The sequence below is a fragment of the Musca domestica genome, unplaced genomic scaffold (assembly GCF_030504385.1).
Source record: "Musca domestica strain aabys unplaced genomic scaffold, Musca_domestica.polishedcontigs.V.1.1 29, whole genome shotgun sequence".
In the NCBI taxonomy this organism is placed as follows: domain Eukaryota; kingdom Metazoa; phylum Arthropoda; class Insecta; order Diptera; family Muscidae; genus Musca; species Musca domestica.
Window position 1 is genome coordinate 7,941,665 of NW_026712296.1, and position 26,828 is coordinate 7,968,492.

At 34.5% G+C, this 26,828-nt stretch overlaps 1 protein-coding gene across 1 annotated transcript; it reads right to left on the reverse strand.

Moving 5' to 3' along the window:
- Positions 1–143: 143 nt before the first annotated feature.
- Positions 144–25,777, reverse strand: LOC101900438 (uncharacterized). Its single transcript, XM_020037999.2, has 6 exons — positions 24,961–25,777; positions 6,513–6,636; positions 6,356–6,441; positions 3,665–3,823; positions 3,468–3,545; positions 144–402 (listed from the first exon to the last, which is right to left on the reverse strand). The coding sequence occupies exons 1-6, from the start codon at positions 25,033–25,035 to the stop codon at positions 370–372; spliced, it is 555 nt and encodes a 184-aa protein (XP_019893558.1). The 5' UTR covers positions 25,036–25,777; the 3' UTR covers positions 144–369.
- Between the last annotated feature and the right edge of the window lie 1,051 nt (positions 25,778–26,828).

Below are 26,828 nucleotides of genomic sequence, written 5' to 3' on the forward strand. Positions count from 1 at the left end.
AGTATATTATAAAAATACTAATAATATTCTGAAACATCTGTTCTTCTTGTGCTATCACTTTATTCATACATAACCTACCTTATAGTTTCTGGTATAAGCTCTCAACATACAACAATCTAAAGTTTTTGTTTTAATTTTTTTTTCAAATTTATTTTTATATGTACAAGCCCAACAAGAAAATTTATCATCTGGAAAATATATCGAATTTTATATACTCGTCTGTGAGTTTTCCTCCGGTATTGTGCACAGGGCTGGGGAGTGTGTTGCATCCAAAAGAACATTTGTTGAACTATTTAATTGACCAGCGGGTACTACTTCTTCAGCAGTCTGTTGGCAAGTTTCTTCGCAAGAAGTGTAGGACGGTTTTAGTCACCTGGAGTAGGTTTCAAAGACATCAGTGGCCTAAAAACATGCAACGATATAAAAGAAAAAATGGCATATAAATAAAAAATTAGAATTATGATAACAATAGAGATTAGATGTCGTATTGTCTGAAACATGCGAAAAGAACAGCGACAGGTTAATACGTTGTTGTATTTGCCACATAGAATCACTTTTTGATTTAATTTATGCTTACCGACCGATTTTAGTTACATCGAATGTCCTCCTTGTAAATTTATATTGTGGAATCTCAATGGGAAAACATACAAGTAAGCAAAGTCCATAATCGGACGGTCCCGACCATTTGATACCCTACAACACTAGAATTTGCGGTAAAGTTTCTGCAGATCTGAAATAAGGATTCCCTTAAGAAACAACCCTACTACATCTACTGGAACCAATATTTTCCAACGATCACTTAAAAGCACGGGTATGTAACGAAGCAGATGTTCCTACTAGGTCAATTCCCTAATTCGCTCATTCCAAAAGAACAGAAATTTCACATTCAAAAATATTTACCATGCCTATTGAACATTTTATTTTCATTTCATTCTTGAAACAATGTCACACAGTCCTGGAAAAATTTGACTTTTGACCGAAACTACAAGGTAATGCACATCTTTATAGGAATTTTTCTACAATATTTGAAAATTTTAATTTTGATTTGATATTTGACAATATTAGTCAACGAAATCAACCTTTGGCATGAATTATGGCCTTCAAACGGCCAATGAAACCGTCACACGCTGTCCGAATGTTGCTCTGCTGTATTTTGGTCCGTTCCCGGCGAATCGCTTGCTTGAGGTGATCGGCACTTTTGTATTTTCTAGTGCCAACCTTGCTTTCCAAAATATTCCAGACACAATAGTCCAACGGATTAGTATCCGGCAGTTAACCGCTTTCTGCAAAGCGAAGAAACTTCTTAGCTCTTTTGAGCCTATTTCCTTCTGTTGCGGTGTAAGTTCTTGTCCTTTTTATACCCTCCACCATAGTATGGAGGGTATATTAAGTTTCTCATTCCGTTTGTAACAGCTCGAAATATACATTATAGACCAACAAAGTATATATTCTTGATCAGCATAAAATTCTATGTCGATTTAGCGATGTCCTTCCGTCTATCCATCTGTCCGTCTGTGGAAATCATTCTAGCTTCCTAATGAATAAAAGTAGATGTCTGCAGGTATTGAAAATGGGCCATGTAGGTCCACGTCTTCGTATAGCCCCCATTTTGTTGATTTTAGCGACATTTTTCACCGGAATTCTTTCAAATTTGGTATTTGAAGTTCATAATAGATACTACAGCCTAACATAGGAAATGGGCCATGTAGGTTCATGTCTTCGTATAGCCCCCATGTAGCGGTACCTCCCGGCATTCGGTATTTCGATGATTTTAGCGACATTATTTACCGGAATTGTTTCATATTTGGTATTTGAAGTTGGTAATGAATACTACAGACTAAGGCAGAAAATGGACCATGTAGGTCCACGTCTTCGTATAGCCCCCATATAGCGGTACCTCCCGATATTCGGTATTTTGATGATTTCAGCGACATTATTTACCAGAATTATTTTCAAATTTAGTATTTGAAGTTCGTAATAGATACTACAGCCCATGATAGAAAATTGTCTGTGCAGTTCCACGTTTTATAACTCCCATGGTACCTCCTTATATTCCGAATTATTATGATTTTAGATACATTACAAACAAATGTTTTCAAGTTTCGCTTTTGAATATTGTAATAGCTAATGACAAAAGCTGCCTATGCAGGTCCACGTCCTCGTATATACCTAATATACGGAATTTTTTAACGGATTTTATTTTATTTATTTATTTATATTTTTTTACTTTTTTTTTTTTGAAAATTACCAAATTTGTTCCAAATGGTGGAGTGTATTCAAAGATCGGCCCGGCCGAACTTACAGCTTTTTACTTGTTGGAATTTCAATGACTTTACCCCGAGCTCATTTTTCAATATTTGCCGAATGGAATATTGCTATGTTCAGCTCGCGATCAATATTTAGGCCACTCGGGTTTCGATTAAGTCGCTTCTTTAAGTTTTTGAACCATTTCTGCTGATGTTGCTGGTTTTTCCGTCCATTTCCTTGACATCGGGCTACGCTACCAGTATCACGGTAACGAGCGATGGTACGATACACAAACAGTTTATTCACATTTAAATGATGGAGTGCTCTAACGATAGCCACTTGTGGGTTTTCAGCCAAATAAAAAAAAAGAAATCACACTATCACGCTTGAATTCCATCACGAATAACTTTTTTCTGGAAAATTCTCACCAAAATGCTTTTGTACGCTTGTAAACAATATAATTATCTGTCACTGGCAAACTTTTAACAGCAGTCCGAGTGACGAGTGGCTTCGAAATGACAGCAGTCTGAAGTTGCAGTTAGATATTTTTCATCTCACCCTGTATATAATTTGTACGGCCAAAACGTGCCTCATCGAAATAACGGTTTTAGACCCTAGGTTTCTTTGGACCAAATCCTTTTTTGAGGACATTTGGAGTCGATCTAGAGATGTCCGTCCGTCTGTACGTCTGTCTGTCTGGCTGGTGCGCACGATAACTCTCGGAAGGAGTCTTACAATTACACAAGTCACAATATTTTTTTAAACCCAAATCTGGAGAGAAGATGCGATACATCGGTCTACTCCTCCTGGTACCTCCCCCTCTAACGGTCGAAATTTAGAATATCAAAGATGTTCAAAAACGAGAATTTAATATCCAATTCCATTCAAACTTGCCACATCTCAATATGTCTATTAACACAAGGTCTCTTATAAAGCTTCCCCACAAAGTCAAAGGTATAACCTCAATATAACACGATATTCGGTATACAAAAGACTTTATCTCAAATTATTTTTTTTATTAAATTGAACCCACTCTAATACTGAATATCTTTACTGTTTTTTCAAAGGTTCTCTTTTCCTCCAGTCAACGATTTTTTTCTTGTTGCATTTAACATATATCATGCATGGAATGACAAAAGAGTCCCTATCAACTCACAAATGCAAGTATTAGTCTAATGCCAATTATATTTTGTTCAATGAAAATGGAAAAATTTACTTACATTCTCATGCTGTCCAGCATAACATTGTCTGAGTCTGTATAATTGGTATTGTGATATTACACATAAAATGCAATATACCTGCAGGAAGAACAGTCATTATTTGGAATTACGACATTGTTTTTGTTAATAGTATTATTATTAGATATTGTTTTAGTTGGGAATGTTTTTTTTTTTTTTTTTGACAAATACATACTTACATTTAATGTTGTTATGAATAAAATTATTGTGAAAATAAATCCGTTTACTGGATTAAATTCCACTCTTCGATATATTAAAAAATAGCCAATGTAAAAAACCTCTAGGATTAAATCAGCTACCATCATCAGAATCCATGGCCACAGAAGTTCCCGTTTTTTCTGGAATGAAAATAAATTAAGTGCATATTCAATTATATTTGTTGTCAATAATATTTGTATACCCTACAACGCAATGTTTTGGGGGTATTATAAGTTTGATTAGGCCAAAAATTATGTAACACCTCGAAATATTGATCTCCGACATTGGAACCTATATACAGACCTTCCTATCTCGCCAAGCTGAGTCGATCTAGCTATGTATGACCCTCCGTATGTCCGAATGTGCGTCTGTCCAGGTTAATATGTAATCAAACTATAGGTCGCAATTATGGCCGGATTTTCACGAAATTCAGAATGAAGGTAGAGCTGCGGCCAGGATAGAAGAGTATTGCTTTTGAAGATGATTAGGGGTTGAAATGAACCAAAAACAGAATAAATATTGATTTTTCTGTTGCTCTATGAACCATATTAAGCGGGTAAATTATACCATAACTTTTTTATACCATAACCGCGAATATTTTTAATTCTGATGAAATCGAAATAAAATCATGTAAAAATATGACAGTTAAAAATTAAATATTTTTTGTTAATTTTTTAAATCTTTGTAAAATTTTTTATCGCATGCAATTTTTTTAATTTGACTTGCAATTTTGAATTGTACATTTTGTAAAGTTGCTCTACACCCCGCAACAAAATGTGTTGAGGGTATTATATACAGGTCGCAATTATCGTCCGATCCACACAAAAATTTTTGGTGAAGGTCAGAATTAAAGTATACTGTTTTTGAAGATGTACATTTAGGGGTTCAAATGGACCAAAAAAAATCCTTTTTGCAGTCGCTCTACGAACACAACTGAAAACCAATCGGCACGGAAGAGAATTAGGAGAGAATTAAGTACAGGGAAGAAGTCTTGCATTTTTGATGACCATTGGATTATATTTAGCTGTAAAATGGACCACAACTTTCTTGTGAAGTTGTTTTGAATACCTAGCAACATGACGGAATGCGTAAATATTGGGCAAATGCACCCGTATCACATTAAATTTTTTAATCCATTTGCACCTCTAAATGTACATCTTAAGAACAATAGGCTTTAATTCTGACCCTAACCCTACCCCCATGCAAAATTTCGTGAGGATCGGACGATAATTGCGATATGCATATCATACCCTCAAAACGTAGTGTTGGGGGGTGTAAAAATTTAGAAAATTTACAATTCAAAATTGTAAGTCAAATTGAAAAAATCGCATGCGATAAAAAATATGACAAAAATTGAAAAAAATCGACAAAAGATATTCACTTTTTTATTGGTATACTTTCCAGCGATTTTCTTAGATCTTGTCGTTTTGTGGCAAGAGACCATTCCGAATTAATGGGAATTGTGAAAATCGCCCCAGCGGTTCTTGATTTATAAGCAGAATAAATAAGATCAATTCTTTTACATATATATTGTACCTATTCTTCTATATATCCGATTTCTTGGCTATTAGCATCACTGTAATGATCAGAAGTGATCCTTTAATGTATTTTTGATTTGGCTGGGATTGAAAATATTCGCGTTTTGGTGGACATTTTCCCAGTTTCTCACATAAAAGTTTGGGTCTATTTTACCCGCTAATTATTGTCCGATGGCCGCCCAAATTGGTAGGTTTCTGCCCACTCCTAAACTCTAACTCCATGTTAATTTTCGAGTCGATTGGTTCATAATTGTGGCAACTGCAAAATCAGGAAATTTTTCTGTTTTTGGTCCATTTCAACCCCTAAATATCGTGCGATCATCTCCAAAAACAATAGGGTTCTATTCTGACCATAACCCAAACTCCATTTTCAATTTCGTGAGGATCGGTTCATAATTGCGACCTGTAGCTTGATTACAAATTAACATGGACAGACGGACGGACGGACATACATAGCTAGATCGACTCAGCTCGGCGAGATAGGAAGTTCCATATATACTTTCCTGTGTGGGAAACCAATATTTCGAGGTGTTACATAATTTTTGGGCCAATCAAAGTTATAATACCCCCAACACATAGTGTTGTAGGGTATAAAAACATACTCAATCTAAAGTCACACTTTCAAAAAATTTAGTCCCTCTGATATCTGAAATCTTTTACTGAAGCTATATTTGATATGATTTTCACAACATATGATTCTAGCATTATTTGGTCGAAGTGTCAAATCCCATCCTATCTGGGCTTATATCATACATTTGGTTACATACTATTTGTGCCAAAATTATATTACACATTTGGTGACCAATTTCCGGTTATAACCGATTTCAATAGGTTTAGTCCGTGGACCAAATAAATTAACGTGTTCAAAATTTAATTTTTATTGAACGACAATAACGAATGTGGTTTTATAGATAACACCAAAGATACTATCGACCCGAGGTCTATTTAATAAGGTCACACGGGAGGCGAATTTAGACCGTGTTCTGCTCTTGCTGTCAAAAATATTTTGGAGATGAATCGAACAAAATAGAGGAAACCAAATATTCGTTTTTGTTTTTATCAAGCTCAATTTCTCCATTGAATACTAAGTATTATTAAATAATAATAATAGATTTAGCTATATTTGTTACTTACCCTCTTCAGGCCAAATATCAGCAAAACTGCTGAAAATATTAATCCCATGGAAACTGTCAATGACATTATATTGAATACTACATGTGCTGCAGGAAATAAATAAACAATCAGAATTGTTCAAAAATGTCCCGAAAATTCGTAAGCGGAATTCAATTACTTTTGGTTATGTCACCTTTCTCAATTATTGTCTCTCCTCGGGGCTTGTCTCGTTTTCCCAGAAGATAGTCCCATTCATCGATCAGACTTCTTACACCAAGGAATGCTGAGAACCCATGATAAATCTGCGAGAAATAAAAGCAAATAAATCGGTATTTCCAAGAAAACAATAAAATTACATCAGTGGGTGGGATTCGGCAAGGGGTGTGTTATATTGATGGATATAAACTTAAAAATTAAATTAAAAATGCGTCTTTAAATAGTTATATCACTAGGAAAAAAATTTTGGAGGAAGGTTTTAGCCCCTTATTATATTCATATCCATATCAGCCTTCTTATACCCTCCACAATAGTATGGAGGGTATATTAAGTTTGTCGTTCTGATTGTAATACCTCGAAATATACCTTAAAGACCCTACAAAGTATATTTATTCTTGATCAGCATAAAATTCTATGTCGATTTAACGATGTACATCCTGATGTCTGTCTCTAGCTTCCGAACGATTTGAAGTCGGTTGATAAAATTTTATTCAGGTGTGTGTTTGTTCTGCAGGACTTTTGGTATTGAAAATGATATAGACCCACGTATTGGTATAGCCTCCATATAACGGTACCTCTCTATATTCGGTATTTCGTATTTGAAGTTCGTAATGGATACTTCAACCTATGACAGTTGTGGACAGTTAGTTGTGGTTATGCGACTACCTTTATTATTGGAGAACAAGACTATTTATGCCTTGTTCGGCTTTGCTTATATTCGTATTTGATTTTTATACCCTACAATACTATGTATTAGGGGTATTATAAGTTTGATTGCACTAAAATATCGGTTTCCCATATAGGAAAGTATATATGGATATTCCTATCTCGCCGAGCTGAGTCGATCTAGCTATGTATGTCCGTCCGTCTGTCTGTCCATGTTAATTTATAATCGCTCTACAGGTCGCAATTATGACTCGATCTTTACGAAATTTAGAATGGAGGTGGGGCTAGAGCTAGAATAGAACCATATTGCTTTTGGAGATGATCGCATAATATTTAGGGGTTGTAGTAGCTCTATAGGTCGCAATTATGAACCAATCGACGCCAAAGTTAGCATGGGGCTAGAGCTTAGGGCTGGGCAGAAGCCTAGATGCAGATATTATATATATCGGATATATATAGCGAAATATATAAAATGTATATATAAAGATGAAGGGGATGTTAGCTAGAAAGCTTATATCTCAAGAATGGCTGGACCGATTTTGAAACATTTTGTCAATTCAGAATGCCCTGCTGACATTAAAAAAAAATCGCATAAAAGGATGCCCATATTGATGTTAATATAGATTTTGTACTATTTTGTGACATTTTTTATTTCATGCGATTTTTTCAATTTGACTTATAATATTGAAGTGTATATTTTGTAATATTTTTTCCACCTTACAACACAGGTTGGGGTTATTATATACATATTGCAATATAAGTCCGATCTTCATGAACATTACGGACATTTTCACAAGGGTAGGATTAGGCTCAGAAGGGATAGGCCTATTGTATTCAAAGATGTCCGCAATATATTTAGTAGTTGAAATGGACCAACAACTAAAAATGTTCCTGATTTTGCAGCCCTTACAAAGGTCACAAATAGAAACAAATGAAGTTAGAGTTTAGGACAGCGAGTAGAATGGACCACTACATTTGTGTGGAAAAATACCAACATTACTTACAGATGATATCCGAAATACAGAAAAGGCGAACTTCTGGCTTTTTATGCTGATTTCGTAGCAAATCATATAGATAAGTCTAAATTTCGAGATGCAGAGGGGAATCTTACTTTTGGAGATGATCGCAAAAATATGTCCTGATCACACAATTTAAGTCACTCGACACGCCTGAGAAGAGAGTTAAGGACAGGGAAGAATTCTAGCATTTTGGACTACAACAATTAACAGCAGGACGGAGTGCGTAAATATTGGGCAAATGTCCCTGGCCAAAATGCTAAGGGTAATATCTGGGCAGTGCTCCGTGACATAATTTCAAAAGCGAAATCTTATAAAAAGGATTTTGACATAAGGGGGCTTCTAACATATTGTAGTGCTGTAGGGTATCATATGGTCGGCCCCGCCCGACTATAGCCTTTGCTGATTTGTTCCGATTATGTTTGTATTATTTTCTACCAATAAATTTCCATATTCTTGTTCTTACAAATTGTTGTGCAACAATATTTGCTTTTACCTTATATTCGTTTACCATGCAACAGAAGTAAATCGATCTGATGCTAGATTCTTGATCTATGAAAATATGAAATACAAAAATGTTTTTCATTAAATTTTTCATTTTAATTTTTATTCTCTATAAAATGATTTATTTGAAATTTTCATAGGACGGGAATCGAACCCCTTTTTATAACCTCCACCATTCTATTAGCTCTGTCATTTCGTTTGTAACTCCTCCATGTCGGTCCACGCTTTTGTATAGCCCTCATATAACGGTACCTCCAAATATTCGGTATTTTCATGAATTTAGCGACAGTATTTACCGGAGTTATTTCAAATTTCGTATTTGAAGTGCGTAATGGGTGCTACAGCCTATGAAAAAATTTGTGTATACAGGTCCACATCTTCCTATAGCCCCCATATGACGGTACCTCCCAATACTAGGTATTTTGATGATTTTTACGACATGATTCAGCAGAATTGGTTTAAATTTGGTATTTGAAGTTCGTAATGGGTACTACAGCCTAGGACAAAAAATTTCGTAAGCAGATCCACGTCTTCGTATTATCTCCATATAACAGTTTTCATTTAAGCAGTAGTTTCCGGTAGTATTTTAAAATATTTCAAGCTCCTTCCAAATGGTGGAGGGTATTAAAAGTTTGGCCCGACCGAACTTACCTGCTTTCTTACATGTTCTTTGTTTGTTTGTTTACTCCAAAGAAGTAGATTTTATATATTTATACATATTTTCTTCTACGACGCCAGTCGCATGTTGTGAAGATATGTATTTGTTTACAATTTTGACCAATTTGAATAATTTCAAATATATCCATTTCACTTTTTGACGATTTATTGTACCTTTAGTTGTGGTGCTGCGGCTACCTTTATTATTGGAGAACAAGGCAATATTTGCCTTGTTCGGCTTTGCTGATGTTCATATTTGATTTTTCCGATGATGTTTGTATTATTTTCTACCAACAAATTTAAATATTCTTGTTGTTACAAATTGTTTTGCAATAATACTTGATTTTACTGTATACTCGTTAACCATGCAACCGATTGTTAGATTCTTTTTCTATGAAAACATGAAATACACATTTTTTCATTTGAATTTTTATTCTCTATAAAAATGTTCATTAGAAATGTTCATAGAACAGCAATCGAACCCCTGGTTTGACTCTGCCTTTTTTTTTGTAGTATGCCTTTGCCTATTCGCTTTATATCCTACACCACAAGGGGGTTAGGGTATTAGGTCTTTGTTCATTTCATTGTAACAGCCAAAATGAAAAGAGATAGACCAATAGTTCCTTTTGATGCTACGCATAGATTCACATTCTGAGTCGATTTATGCATGACCGTCCGTCTGTATTTTTGTAAACAAAGTACATTTAGCATTTATTGCCCGATCCAATTATGCACAAGTCATTTGACCCAAGTACGAACCCTATTGAAATTGAGATAATCGGTCAAAATTTAGATATAGCTCCCATATATGTTGTTCATCCGATTTTATATTTTTGTCCTCCGCAGACGTAATATGCACTCTGTAACAAGTATATATGGGGATATGCACCAAACCTGTAATATTAGTCCAAATTGCATGGAATTGATCCTAGACCGACCGAATTGATACTAGAAAAATGTATGTCAAATTTGGTCACAATCGGTTCAGACATAGGTACAGCTCCCATATATATTGTTCATCCGATTTGTTATATTTTTATACCCTCAGCCATATGGCTTGAGAGGGTACATATCATTTGATACGGCCAAAACGTGCCTCATCGAAATAACGGTGTAGACCCTAGGTCTCTTTGGTCCAAATCTGTTTCAGGACATTTGAAGTCGATCTAGCGATGTCTGTCCGTCCGTCCATCAGTCTGTCTGGATGGCGGGTGCGCACGATAACAGTCGAAGGGAGATCTGCTCTGAAGATGGAATATATCGGCCCACTCCTTCTGGTACCTCTTCCACAAAGTTTGAATATCCGTGAAGCTCATAAAAAGCGAAAATAACATTCGATTCCATTCAGACATGGTACATCTAAATATTTCCATCAACACAAGATATATTATAAAGATGGTATAGATTTGACCATTTCTTCTGCTAACGCAAAATCTGTTGTAAAGATGACAGATATCTGTCAACCCCTTCTGGTAGCTCACCCACAAAGGGTCACAATTTCCAATACTTATAACTTTCATAGCTTGCGAAAAAATTCGCCAATTCTATACAACTTGCTATATCTAAATATTTCTCTTAACCAGAAATCTGATAAGCATATGTTTTTCTTTCGGAATTTATGATTCCATATAAAATTAGATATAAAGATTCGATTTCCTTTAAACTTTGCACATACTGATATTTTTATCTGTATTTGATGACGTTGAATATTGGGTCCGCTATATCTAGTACCTCACGTATATTTCCACATTTTCCACAAATATGTACATATCACATATAAAGTATAGGAAATAGACGATATTATCCATATATGGTCCGTTGTAATATTTATATCAGACCTAGGTCAGAGACGAATTGGACAGTATTGACCAACTGCTTCGGAACCTCCTCCATAAAGGGTCAACAGTTACAATAATCTTAACTCAAGGCTAGGGTTTTTTATTTGATATTTGAAGCTCTACTAAGGGGTGTAGGGTATCATAAAGTAGGCCCCGCCCAACATTTAGACTTTCTTTACTGGTTTAAAAATGTATCTGTGTCACAAGAATATAATTCTTAAAATTATTGAAACAAACCACCACAAAAAGCACAGTCTTTTCATCTTAATTGCTTTCAAAACACATCAAAAAGTAATAAAAGGCAAATCCTTTATTTGAGTTTCTTGAAAGTTTCTTGTCTACTCAAAATCCTGAGTGTTAGACAAATCCAAATAAAAACTTTTAGATAATTTCTTTGAAATATGTGCCAAAACTCATGGAAATGTCGAATGTGTTGAAGTATCTCACTATTCCAGAAGATTAAGTAGCAAGTAAGAACATGAAAACAATTAAAATAAAACCTAATTTACAGTGGCGATGTATATGGAAGCTATATCCAAATCAGAACCGATCTTGATAAAACCTGGCAGAGATATTTCTAAGCTCTATTTGATATCTTGCCCGAATATATTTGTTATCGAATGCATACGTATAACTACTGTGGGGTCGAGTCGGATGAAAAATATACATGGGAGCTATATGTGTATCTGAATCGATTTTAACCAAATGTGACATATTTGCTTGACGCCTAGTACCACTAGCACCCAATATCATTGTTGTGCACATTACGAAAGTGAGGGATTTAAACAGAAAATCGAATGAAAAATATACAAGACGGCGCAAAAGTATCCCTCCTATCAGAAAATGCTATAAGTTTACGATAGGCCCCTAATGTCTTAATTACAGCCAAAAAACATCGGAAATTCACTTTTGCGCCACCTTGTACATGCATATGTACTGACAGACATTCCGATGTTTTTTTGGCTGTAATTAAGACACTAGCAGCCAATCGTAAAACTTATAAAATTTGGCAAAGGTATTTCTGAGCTGTATTTAATATCTTTTCCCGGTTATAGTTGTTATGAAGTTCATATTACGACTATGAGGGGCAAATATAACAAATCGGCTGAACCATTTACATGGGAGCTATAGCTATATCTGAGCTGATTTTCACAAAAATTTACATACTTGCTTCTGAGCTAAATTTGATAATGCCCAATTCCATACTATTTGCGCTAATATTACACATTTGGTGCACAATAAACACAAATCGGACGAAGACATATAGGAGCTATATCTGAATATTGATCGATTAATTCCAATTTCAATTGCGTTCGTCCTTGGGCCAAATAAATGATTTGCGATGATGCGACATGTACTTTGTTGAAAAAAATACATGGGCAACCAGCAACCTTCTCCATGTTACAAACGGCGCTCGCACATGATCCCCATCGCAATTATGCGGACTAAGTTGAGTTTTGGAGCTGAAATTGTTATCACAGGTTGGTATTTTAAACGGTAAAGTAATATTTTCGTTGGGAAAATACCCGCTTACCCGATTAGTCAACCCGAAAGTTCGGATACAAACTGATATGTAATGGATATGGATATCATTTGAAAGCTTTTGGGAATACCCATCCAACAAGTAGTCTCGATGTGGGGATGAACCGGTTCTGGACCAGTAGAGGAAAATTGGTATTTTTGTACCGAAACTTTTTGAAAACTATAGCCTACAATCTTTCCTTTCCAAAATGGTGTCATATGTGTTTATATGGCTTGTGTTTGCGAAGATATTGACTTTAAAATCGAAAGCCGGCTACTCGCGAAAGTTATAAAATTTAGAAATATTATGGATCGTGTAGCCGATGTTGGACATACCCCAGAAGAGAAATACTTAGGCCTCGATTAAGTTAAGGCCAGCTACTTACAGAAGTTAAAAATTTAGAAAAACTATGAACAACGTATCCGGTGTTTGACATACGCCAGGAGAGAAAATCTCAACCCTCGGCCGGCTACTCGCGAATGTTATAAAATTTAGAAATACTATGGATCGTGTAGCCGATGTTGGGCATACCCCAGAAGAAAAATACTAAGGCCTCGATTAAGTTAAGGCCAGCTACTTACAGAAGTAGAAAAATTTAGAAAAACTATGAACAACGTATCCGGTGTTGGACATACGCCCCTCGACCGAGGCTATAAAGGTTAGATACTTATTCCTGGATCAGGTTAAAAATACCTACCCCATAATACGATTTATATTCGCAATTTTTTCGGACATAATTCCTATTGTTATGGGGATTATTTCCACTAATTTCTGGGGATTATGACCGATTTTATTTTGGACATAATCCCCATTACATTATGGGGTTATAACCGAAAAATAAACGGTCATAATACCCATACTTATAATTATATCCATTGGAATTGTGACACGGCACCGTTACAAACAATTGCACAAATTCATAATACCCTGAAATACCGCTTCAAAACGACCACGACAGTTGATAAGGTAGTAATTTAATGTTTACAAAAATTACAAAAAAAAAAAGAAATGGCAACCATAACAACCATACCAATTTCAAATGTAAATACTTTCGGTTTACAATTATTTACGGAGGATTCTGGGAAGTCTTCTTAGACTTATATTTACAACGTGTAATTTCCTATTCCCAGGAAGGTTGTGTATGCATAAGAATTGAATATTTAAAGGCTTCTCATTTTGTTTCTCAAGTTAATTGGAGACATATATATTTATACCCTACAACACTATGTGTTGGGGGTATTATAAGTTAGATTAGGCAAAAAATTATGTAACACCACGAAATATTGTTTTCCCACATAGGAAAGTATATATGAATCTTCCTATTTCGCCGAGCTGAGTCGTTCTAGCTATGTATGTCCCTTTGTCCGTCTGTCCATGTTAATTTGTAATCACTCTAATATTTAGTGGGTGAAATAGACCATTACAATTGTGTTAAATAAAAGTCAACTTTTCCATTAAACCGCGAATATTTTTAATCCCGGCGAAATCACAAATAGACAAACAGGTCAATTCTGACCGTTACGTAGATGCCGATAGTAAATATATCGGTTATATATAGCGAAATATATACAATGTGTGTATACAAAGGAAGGGGATGTTAGTTAGAATGCTGATATCTCAAGAATGACTGGACCGATTTTGACAAATTTTGTCAATTCAGAATGCCCTCTTGACATAAAGGAATAAAATCTAAAAAATCGCATAAAAAGGTATCAATAATGATGTTAATATAGATTTTGTAGTATTTTGTAACATTTTTTAATTTTTCATATTTTTTATCGCATGCGATTTTTTCAGTTTGACTTATAATATGTTGAAATATTTTTTCACCTTACAACACAGGTTGGGGATGTTATATAAGTATTGCAAATATCGTCCAATCCTCACGAAAATTTTCACAAGGGTAGGGTTGGGCTCTGAAGGGCTAGGCCTATTGTTTTCAAAGATGTCCGCAATATATAAGGGGTTGAAATGGACCAACAACTAAAAATGTTCCTGATTTTGCAGCCGTTATAAAGGTCACCAAAGGACACGAAATCTCGCATAAAGTTAGAGTTTAGGACAGCGCGTACAATGCATCACTAATTTTGTGTGAAAAAATACCAGCATTACTTACAGGCGATATCCGAAATACACAAAAGGCGAACTTCTGGCTTTATTATGCTGATTTCGTTGACGAATATAGCCAAATATCGTAGACAAGCAAATCATATAGATGATTCTAAATTTGGAGGTACGGAGGGGCTTTTTGCTTTTGGAGATGATTGCAAAATATTTAGGGGTTCAAATTAACCAAAAATAGAAGTGTTTTTCCGATCACACAATTGAAGCTATTCGACACACCTGTGAAGAGAGTTAAGGACAGAATTATATTTAGCTGTAAAATGGACTACAACAACTAACAGCCCGGCGAAGTGCATAAATATTGGACAAATGTCCTTAGTCAAAATCCTAATTTCAAAAGCGAAATTTTCCAATATGGATTTATACATAAGGGGGCTTCTAACATATTGTTGTAGGGTATAACATAGTCGGCCCCGCACGAATATAGCCTTTGTTTACTTGTTTTGATATATGTATATACTTTTTACCATATGGAACTGACTATATTGTTACGTACAATAACAAATTTCTATGTGGTTTTTCAATTGTATTTTTGATAGTTAAAGTTTACATTGTAATAATTCTAACATTACACTGTGCGACAAAATTAAATTTTTTCCATTACAATATAATTTATGAAAATTCGTAATTTGACACTTTCTCAAAAAAAAAAAAAAAAATGATGTATAGACCTATTACGAACATAAAATATGAAATTTGAAACAATTGCGGTACATAATATCTCTGATGTCTCTATTTTGATACCAAATAAAGGGAGGTACCGTTATGTGAGGGCTATACAAAGACGTTGGATCTGCATAACCTGTAGTACCTATTAAGAGATGCGAAATTTGAATCTGAAAAGGGATGTTGTTATTGGAGAGTATTTTTCCATTAATATCCTTAATTTGGAATCTTGAAGAATTCCTATCCATCCATATAAATAATATCTATATATATAAATGTAAGTTGTGTTAGTTACTACGCTTATAACTTAAGAACCGCTGGATTAATTTTAACGATTCACACAAATTCGGAGTTGTCTACTCTCCGAAAAGGATAATATCCAAAAAAAATCGCGTAAAAATGTGATATATTAACATTTTCATTTTGACTTTTCAAATGTACAATAGTAATGTTTTATTTTGCATGATTTTTTTCCATTTTGACTTACTTTTTTCTAATGTACATTTGTAGTGTTTTTTTATATTTTATTTTTGAATTCGAATATTTATACCAATTTATTTAATTGACTTGATTTCTTGAGAACTGAAATTGATGGCGGGTTACATGGAAGTGTAGTAGCGAATTATGTGGTGGCGAAACGGAATAGATGATATCGAAATAATTTAACGCGGTCACACCAAAGTTAAAAGATAATTACTTTTTCTAAATCGCTGAAAAATCATGAAAAAGAGATCTCATTGCAAAAATCAAAAAAACATTTTCAATGGAATCGAATTTTAAAGTAATAGTACATTCTATTGACAAACTTTGTAAGGAAGGATCTTAAAACATTTGCTGTAAAAAATCAGCGAAAAAGTTGAAAACTTTTTCAATTTGTTATTCTTTTTTTTGTCAATTTTTTTTTTTTTTTTCAATTTGTATTATCATATTGAATTCAGTGGATTTTTTGTGAACAAAATAAAGAATAATTTTTCACTAAAAAAATTAAATAAGTGCGAAATAGGATGTTAACTGACATCTACCTTTCAACTCCAGGGCCTACATCGTGGGTTAGCTGAAAGATGCGAACACATTTAAACAAACAAAAATGACCGAAAAAGCTTAATGGGGCTCATTTCAAAGCGTGACAATGATCCGTCCAATGAGAGCTCAAAATGCAAAATTCTTTGGGAGAATAATAAGTAATATACCAATATTGAAATAAAAGGTGCAAAATAGTAGAGCGAATGGGACTTTTAGTAAGAAAAGATTTTATATCCTTCCAGAAATTCTTCCCAAACATTCAAAATACCTAAAATCACTTTTGCAGGTCTTTATATCGATCATAACTCATGGATAAGGGAACAACCCGATTTCATATTTATATAACCATCTATGATTTAAGTTATTTTTGGGGTCTTGGCCGGCCACTTTTTTCATTTTTTGGCCCTTATTTGACATTTTGGTTTCTAAGGGGGTAGATAACCTCTTCGCATAAAATTTGAAATTTTCAGAGTAGGGCCCATATTGGTATTGACCAAATTCATCAATTGATTTGGCTAAAAAATTTTATTTATGCCACCCTGGGGTAGGGAACCATCATACAGATAATTGCCACATAGAAATTTATTCATGTAAAGTCCCTATATTGGAGTATCCCCAAGTCCACTTTCACATCTAATGTGTGGTCAGAAAAGAAAATTTTGTATTCTATTGAATTTTTAACCCCCAAGAGAATATTGGTTGGGAACGTAGATTTGGGATGTGCATCCATATGAAATAAATTGTGGAAACATGAAGAAATTACAAATATAAGAAAGTAGCACGGGACCGAATATTTGTTTAATCATCATTGAATTATCCTATGATGAAAATATGGACTTTAAGGGGTCTCCAACTTACAATTTAAATGGCAAATAAAATTAATTCCCATCTTATCATTCTGCCCTCAATTATGAGGTGGATAAAACTATTTTTACTTATTTAAATCACGCGAAATGCTATGACATGCTATATTGTTCTGCTATATTTTTGATTTGGCCTCTATTTGTCATCTTGGATTATAAGGTGTAGAAGAAAGTTTTCAATGTAGGTCGATGTTTCGGAGTAGTGCCCATATAAAGAAGGTACCTCCTAATTTAACCACATTTCAAAGAATTTGGCTAATAATGCGTATTAGGGGGGTGAAAATCTTACACTAAAATTTCAACATATCTACAAATTTTAGAATTTTTATCCATATTATAATACCCTCTCAAGTCCACCTTTTGGCGGACAAACAGACTGACATGGTTATGGGGACTTATGAGGACTCTAATGCACAATCTAAGTTGCTAATGGGTTTAAAAAAGTAATTAACTTTGGCTATTCTTAAATCATTCAGCCCTCAATTATGTAGTATACAAAATACAGCAAATTCCAAATTACTGCTCATTTGACTGGAAGATTTTGCTACGATTTTTACCATATTAAAAATTAATTTGATCCCTTATATGGCGATAAGATTGATATATACTTTTTAATAGATTTGTATAACACATCCACACAGTTGAAGCCCACGGTTTAAATATTGAAGCCCACTGGTTAAAAATGGGTACAGGTATTTTAAAACACTTTAAATCGACCTGTACGTGAACACTTATATCAGTCATATCTGTGAATAATTATGCTTGGGAATTTATGCATAATAGACAAAAACTACGGGCCGGCAACGCGGACCGGGCCAGCTAGTACAATCTATTTCTTACGATCTATTCATTAACAACTAAAAAGGCAGCTAAATTCGGCCGGGGCGAACTTTTAATACCGCCCACCATTTTGAAGGAACTTGAAAAAACTCCGAAAAATACCTTTCAAAGGAAAACCGCTATATGAGGGCTATACAAAGACGTGGTGCTGCATATATTTTCTTACAATTCCATTTTGGCTGCAATTATCAAAATACCGAATATCGGGTGATATCGTTATATGATTGCTATACAATATCGTGGACCGACATAGCCCATCTTCGAAGTAGACCTGCCTGCAGACAAAAGACTGATATGTGCAAAATTTTAGCTTCGTTTTGACACTAGCGTGATTACTACAGACGGGCAGGCGGAACACGCATTGAAAGGGCTAAATCATCTTAGAATTTTGCTCTGAACAAGAATATATACCCGCTAGCAATGTGGACTAGTTCGGCACCGTATACTCGTTGATTCTTAGGATTACAGTAACTAGTTCCACTTAAGACCCCTCACAGTGCAAACAACTGTAAACTTTAACATGGGGATGTCATACGAGGTAACCAATTGACTCCTTTTGCATTACCTGTAGATGGTATTGTACTAGTTCCAGGTTTACAGTCATATACCAGAGACAAAAGACTAACCCCTAACTATTCAAAGTGATTCTTGTTCGTAGAGATCTCATTCAAATGTTCGTTTAACTTGTCTGTTGGTTGGTTTTTTGGTGGTGGTTTTTTATTTATGCACAACTGTCGCCTCTTCGTTTACTTGGGGACGAAAAGGTGTCAATTGGTTCCATTCGCATTACTTGGGGACACATTTGGTACTAGTACGGCTTATAACTAGTACAAGACTGACGAAATTTAGTTAATTGGAATTTTCATTGCTAGCGGGTATACTTTGTCTTAGGTCTAAAATTATTATTTCGATGAGTTACAAACGGAATGACGAACTTAATATACCCTCCATACTATGTATGGTGGAGGGTTTACAAATTGCTACAGCACCTCTCCAATCAACTGCTCGAAGAAAAATAAAAAATGAGAGCAAAAACATTTTGACAGAAAATTTAATCGGAATATTTTCTTCAATTTGACACCCACACCAACATCACATATGCCCCCAAATGGGCTTTTGTGATGTAAAGTACTATTTGTAAGCCAATAACACTGTAAAATAAATTAGTTGGCATATTTCCCACAAAAACTTTTATGGCGTGTGCTCACACGACTTAATAACCATAGTAATCTAAGGTTATTCTTATTTACATTTTTTAAAATGTCGGTCCTATTCCAGCAAATATGGAAGATTTCGCACATCTAAAAATTTCTTTCTTTCTCTTTTTATTCCTCCTTAAATTAAATGTCATGTGAAATAAAATCGGACAATGCCATTATGTATTTAATTTAATAAAGTTAAAGTGACAGTCAGCTTGTATTGTGTTCTTTTAAATCCTCCACATACAGTGAGCCAATATTTTCAGGTTTACTACTGACCTAAGTCTGACAGAGATATAACCATATGCCAAAGTTGGACTATTTTAGATATACAAGTCGTTCAGTAACGTCCATTCTTGAACGTCACTTTATCCTGATATAAATATAGCCTTTTGCCAAGTTTAGACTATTTGATATACTCTACAACACTTTATGTTGGTGGTATTATAAGTTTGATTGATCAGCTCTCACCGAGCTGAGTCGATCTAGCTATGTATGTCAGGACGCAATTATGGCCCGATCACCACGCATGCATGTGGGGTTTGCGTCAGAATAGAACCCTATTGTTGGGGGAGATGATCGAGAACATTTAGGGGTTGAAATGGACCAAAAACAGAAAGACTTCCTGATTTTGCAGTTGCTCAACATGCCACAATTTCTGTAAAAAAATACGAACATTTCCACTAAACTGTGAATATGTTTAAAAACTCACTTCTTAGCATTATAGTGATGTTGAAAGCCAAGATACCGCTGGACTGCCAGAAATGGATACAATTTAAAACAAGTAAGCAAAGGCTGCAGTCGAGCGGGGCCGACCGTTGAATACCCTACAACACTATAATAAATGATACAGTTTATATAGGCGAGATACTCGAAAGAATTCCACAAGATATTGTGACAAATAATAAAAGAAAGCCATCAGTTTCCGTTCTCTAATTTTCGAATAATAGCAACTTAAACTAATTTGCTCATTTCCAATTTATTGGTAAATGGTCTTCCTAGATCTGGAACCAATATTTCCCAAAGACCTATAATCTCTCAGAAGTGGCAAAAGATTAACATTTATTATTGGTTTTTGACTGAAACGCATCTATATGAGATACAGACATTTGACTATATTCTTCAACGAAATTAGCGTTAACGAAATAGTCAGAAGTGCGTCTTCCCTGTATTTGTGAATTCTCCAAAAAAGTCACTTTGTCTACAAAAGTTGGCAAACTATTTCACACATTGAATATTTTTGGATGGCCATCCGAAACTGCTTGCCTTTTGCAATGTGCGGTAACCCCCATTCAAATGTGCGTGAGGATCGGGCGATAATTACGACCTGCCGACAATTTTGCAGTTTTTATGTCCATTTCAACCCCTAAATATATGGCGATCATCTCCAAAAAGAGTAGGCATCTATTCTGATCCTCATCTTATTTTCATGCAAAATTTCGTAAGGATCGGACCATAAATGCGATCTGTATATGATATCCTGATATCCTAACTACTTAGTTTTGCTAGCTGTAGAAATATTACCAAATGTTTAATTCAAAATGAAAATATGCCAAAAATATGACAAAATAGGAAAAATGTGAGAAATCTTTCAAAATCATTAATGTAAAATTAACGAAATTATTTATAAATATAATGAACATTCTTCATTGATTCAGTGAAACACATTCATTAATGCAATGACATTATTACAATGAAAGACATTCATTAATACAGTGAAAAGCATTCATTAACAAAATAAAAAACTTTTCACAGATATGTCCGAAAATTAGTATTTGTAGTTCGTAATGGGTTCTAGCGAAACATTGTTGATATCGGTCCACGTCTTCGAATAGCTCTCATATAAAGGTGCCTCCCGATATTCGGGATTTTTCACGGATTTGTTGGTCATAATGGGTTCTAGCTCCGGTGTCGAAACATTGTATGTATAGGTCCACGTTTTAGTATAGCCCCCATATAACAATATCCCCCGATATTAGGTATTTTGATAATTTTAGCAACATTATTCACCGGATTGGATAATGTGTACTACAACCTGTGGCAAAACATTTCGTTTGCAGGTCCACGTCTTCGTAGCCCCAATATAAGGGTTTTCGTTTAAGTGGTATTTTTCGACTGATTTTTAAAAAAAAAATTAAGATCTTTCAAAATGATGGAGGGTATTAAAAGGTCGGTCCGGCCGAACTTTACTGTTTTTTACTTCTAAATACCTACATCACTCTGTGGTAGAGGACAATTTGTCGTTGTGCATTTGTTTGTAACAGGTAGAAATACGCGAGATAAACCGTACTTTTTTGGATAATCTTTATAAAATCACGTTCTGATTCGGTTAATGCATGTCAGTAAGTCTGACCGTATTTTTATGAACAAAATGCAGGTCACCTTTATTGTCCAATTGAGATGAAATTTTCCATGTATCATTTGGCCTAAGAATGAACTCCATTACATAACTTTTCATTCATTTCATGAAACTGCTTCATTAAATTGGAGCACAAGTTTAAATATAACAATTATCACAATTTTCCCTCTAATTGTTAATATTTTGGTTGCGTATTTGTTTGTATAAGGCAGCGCTTTTATGTATCATTTCAGTATTCACACTCGTTTCAAATATTCAATGAAATTCGTTTCAAATATTCAATGAAACCAAAATATTTATTATATTAATGTAGCTTTTCATTGCATCAATGAAAAAATCAACGAAACCGGTTCGTTTATACAACAAAGCATTTTTCTTTCGGTGATTGTGTTAGGTTGAGTTCGTTATTTTAACAAATCTTATCAAAATAAAGCACATACCTTGTCAGAGTATGGATTACACTGTACGACAAATTTAAACTTTTGGTCTCACCCACGATCATACTGACCAGATTCTGAAAATATAGCTCAAAATAAAATATACGTATCTCCCAGTTTTTCTAGATCAATTAATTTAAGCTTTTTACGAGCAATTCAATTTTTGGAGTATTCAGCTAGTATATATATACCTATTGTTTAGTTTTGTAGAAACTGTACATGTTGTAAAAATAGTTTGTGTGTTGAATGTTCTTCTTTAAATTCTTATCTCATTTTTATTTGCCTTTTCCGAAGAATGTAAATTAGTTAAATAAAGAAAACACTTAAGATGCATGTGTTTTTGAAATGCTAGGTTTATGTAATAAATGTCACGGCCATAAATAGAAGATAAGAAAGAGTCGATCACAAATTAGGTACGTTTCGTTTTCTCCCGCAACGTATTGTGTGCGTTAATGCATTATTGTGTGCGTAAATAAAATGCATGTGTTAATGTATTAGATGTAAGCTTTAGTGTTAAGAATATGTTGTAAATAAATTGAGTTCCCTTCCAGCCACGGAACGAGAAAGATCATCTCGCGGCGTTTCTTTTTCTTTCGTTAGTTACATCGCTTTGTTATGAGGTTAGGAGTCGACCTCATCACTTGGTGACCCCGACGTGATAGTATCGCGTGTAGTTAGTGAAGTTATTCGATAGGCTATATTTTCAGTGTCCGAGAAAATATTAGTTTATGCGAAATAAATGACGTGATAGGCGCGCATTTTCGTAGTAGTGAAGTGTGTTAGGCTTATTTGTTGTAGCGACGTAAAAGGTAGTGTTAGATCTTTTAGTTGTGTAAAAGGAGACATGATAGGTAGCAGTGAAAGATTCTGTCGATCTATCTCTCCATATACTAACGCAATAGACGTGTAGAAAAAAGTGATTAGTTTATTCGTTTATTTTTTTTATTTTTTATTTATTTTTTATTTGTAATAAATGTCACGGCCATAAATAGAAGATAAGAAAGAGTCGATCACAAATCAGGTACGTTTCGTTTTCTCCCGCAACGTATTGTGTGCGTTAATGCATTATTGTGTGCGTAAATAAAATGCATGTGTTAATGTATTAGATGTAAGCTTTAGTGTTAAGAATATGTTGTAAATAAATTGAGTTCCCTTCCAGCCACGGAACGAGAAAGATCATCTCGCGGCGTTTTCTTTTTCTTTCGTTAGTTACATCGCTTTGTGATGAGGTTAGGAGTCGACCTCATCACCTATATATGTTTAATGTCCTAGTAACCCTAGATATTAAAAACATTGAAGTAGAAGTAGTGGGTTCTCGTTTAAAGCAATGGAATTTGGTAAATAACGACTTTAAAATAACAGCTGCACGTAAGCTAGGGAATACAGAGCCATTTTGTGAATACTTTGTTTTCCATGAAGATTGTGGAAAACAGTTTTGCTATTGCAATGATATTGATGCGTTATTTAAAGTAATTGGTCATCCACATATAGCACAGGAATGGAGATTGTTTATCGATTCTTCAGTGACTAGTCTGAAGGCGGTATTGCTTCATATTGGAAATGAATATCCATCGGTACCAATTGCTTACGCAATTTGTATGGTTGAAACGAACGAAAATATGAAGATAATTTTTGATTCAATAGACTACAAGAAACACAAATGGATGATTTGTTGTGATCTTAAAGTTGTTTCTCTGCTTACCGCGGTAAAAAAAAGGATTCTCGAGGCACCAATGCTTTTTGTGCGTTTGGGAGGGACGCAGAAAAGATCTTCACTATACCAATTTTGAATGGGAACCTCGTACAGATGCTCAGTTGGTCCAATTTAGTATTGACAATGTACCATTGGTTGAATCCAGCAAAGTAATTTTGGGTTTAATTCGAAGTTTTATAAGAGCACTTGACACAGACAGCTCAGCGTTTAAGCTTATTAAAGCTATCTTTCCAAAAATGAGCGAAGCTAAGATCACGGCGGGTAAGTGCTTAATGTCTCTCTTTTCATTATTTAGTTTTTAATTGTTCCTCTCTTCAAGGTGTTTTCAATGGTCCACAAATCAAACAACTGTTAAGCAGAATAGACTTTCAAAATATGCTTAGTCCCATAGAAAAAAGAGCATGGACCGCGTTCAGAAACGTTATAAATATTTTTTTGGGAAACAAGAGGGCGGGAAATTATAAGGAAATTGTATAAGAACTTATTGCTTCGTATCATGCGATGGGAGTCAATATGTCCCTCAAAATATATTTTCTTCACAACTTATAAAATTTTCAAATTAATTTAACTGTTAAGTTTTACCTTTTAATAATAATACTCCAAAAATTGAATTGCTCGTAAAAAGCTTAAATGAATTGATCTAGAAAATCTGGGAGATACGTATATTTTATTTTGAGCTATATTTTCAGAATTTTGTCAGTTTGATCATGGGTGAAAAATCGTGTCGTACAGTGTTATATATGAATTTCTACATAAGTTAACGCAACCCTAAATCTGTAATATATATCTTATACTCCAGATATACATTTAATTACCATGTGTATGTTCAAAATGGTATTTACTTAATCATTCCCCTAACTAACCTTTTAAAGAATACTTTTCCTTTCCAAAAGATAGCGACACTTCTAATATTAAAACATATTTTAAAAGTTATTTAAAAGTTGTCCTTGTTTTTGCGAAACACATGATGCCACAATCTTACCAATGTATATATGCCACTGGCAAAACTGCCTTTCCATACATCATCCCAACAACAGCAAGACATCAGTAATACCATGGTGTCATCAAATTTGTCGTTCTTCTTACTAGAACTTTTATCCTGTGGGATTGAGACAAAGTTTCGTAGGGTAGGAAAATGTATATTTTATTGGTTGCCGGCAAGGTTTATTGTTTAAATCCAATCTTGTGTTCGTTTTGTTTTTATGCAATTACAGAAAATATTTTCGAGTTGTTTTGTTGGATCACCCACCCAACACAAAAACAGACACTTTGGAACTTTTTATCAGCCATACCAAGTTGAATTATATTCCCATCCAATTGGGTTTTCTTTATTTGGATTTACTTTTGTTTACATTGTGGTATACAAAAACAACTTTGCATTAAGAGTGACACTTTTATTACAAACACATCCGCAGCTTTTCCCATTTCACATACACATGCAAACACACACAAACAATATTTATTCAACAATATTAAGTATACGCCACGCGAGATTCAATTTCAAACGCCGACGGACAAAAGTCCTTTGACAATTGCTTCCGTTCAACTTTCACAAGAACTTATCGGTATCACGGTCAATTTGATACTAATTGAAACTCACCGCTCTAAAGGACTCTGTCGGAATTTTATGAATGAAAAGCTTACAAGATAATAAACATGCGCAATCACGAGAGCTTTCGGAGTCAAATGTTTTTAAATGGATTTTTACCGGAATGTTTTAAGCTGGTCATAAACATGTATTAACTGGTGTTATCATGCTCATAGTACATAATTTCACATATGCCGCCAGCATCATGCTGCCCTTATATTGTGAGCATGCAGGGAAGGCAATACGAAATAAATACTACACTTCAAATTACGGCCCTTGTAAGTCATCCACCCGAAACATGCCTATTGAGCCGCTTAACTAACGGCGAAACGTGTCGCATCATATTGAGCGTGTGATAGTATCTCTCTGGAATTATTTTTCAGTGCAAATCTCAGATCATTAACCTTCTCTCGAAAGAGAAATAAACCAAAATACGTTTTGTTGGGTAAAACAACATTTTAAACGGCATTAAATGAAGCTAGGCCCAAATGTAATAACCTTTATCATGGGTTGAAAACAACATTACCGAGATTCAGGATTCAAGGGATTTAATACTGCAAATACAAGAGAAACAGAAAGGAAAATCTAATTAATATCCCAAGTTATATGAGATGTATGTACTTTGATTTTTTGGAGTTTGTCATTCCGTTTGTAACACATCGAAATATAAATTGTAGACCCTGCGAAGCATATATATTTTTAAAAGGCATAAAATTATGTGACGTATGTCTGTACATCTGTCCGTCCGTCTCTCTGTCCGTCTGTGGAAATCACTCTAGCTTCCGAACGATTTGAAGTATGTTAATAAAATTTTACTCAGATGTTTTTTTTTTCGTTTTAACTTTCGTATTTTTATACCCTCCACCATACTATGGAGGGTATATTAACTTTGTCATTCCGTTTGTATCTCCTCTAAATACTCATGTCAGACCCAACAAAGTATATATATTTCTGATCAGCGTAAAATTTTAAGTCGATTTAGCGATGTCCGTCTGTCTGTTGTAATCACGCTATCTTTCGAATGAATTATCGTCCGATTTGCCTTTTATTGTGAACCAAACGTGTAATATTTGAACAAATAGCATGGAATTTTCCACATACGACCACATTGAGCCTGGAAATAATTATATCAAATTTGATCTAAATCCGTTCAGCTATAGCTCCCATATATATTGTTCATACGAATTTTTATTTTTGTCCTCCGCAGTCATAATATGAACTACCTAACAAAGATATTCAAGCAATTATATCATTCTATCAAA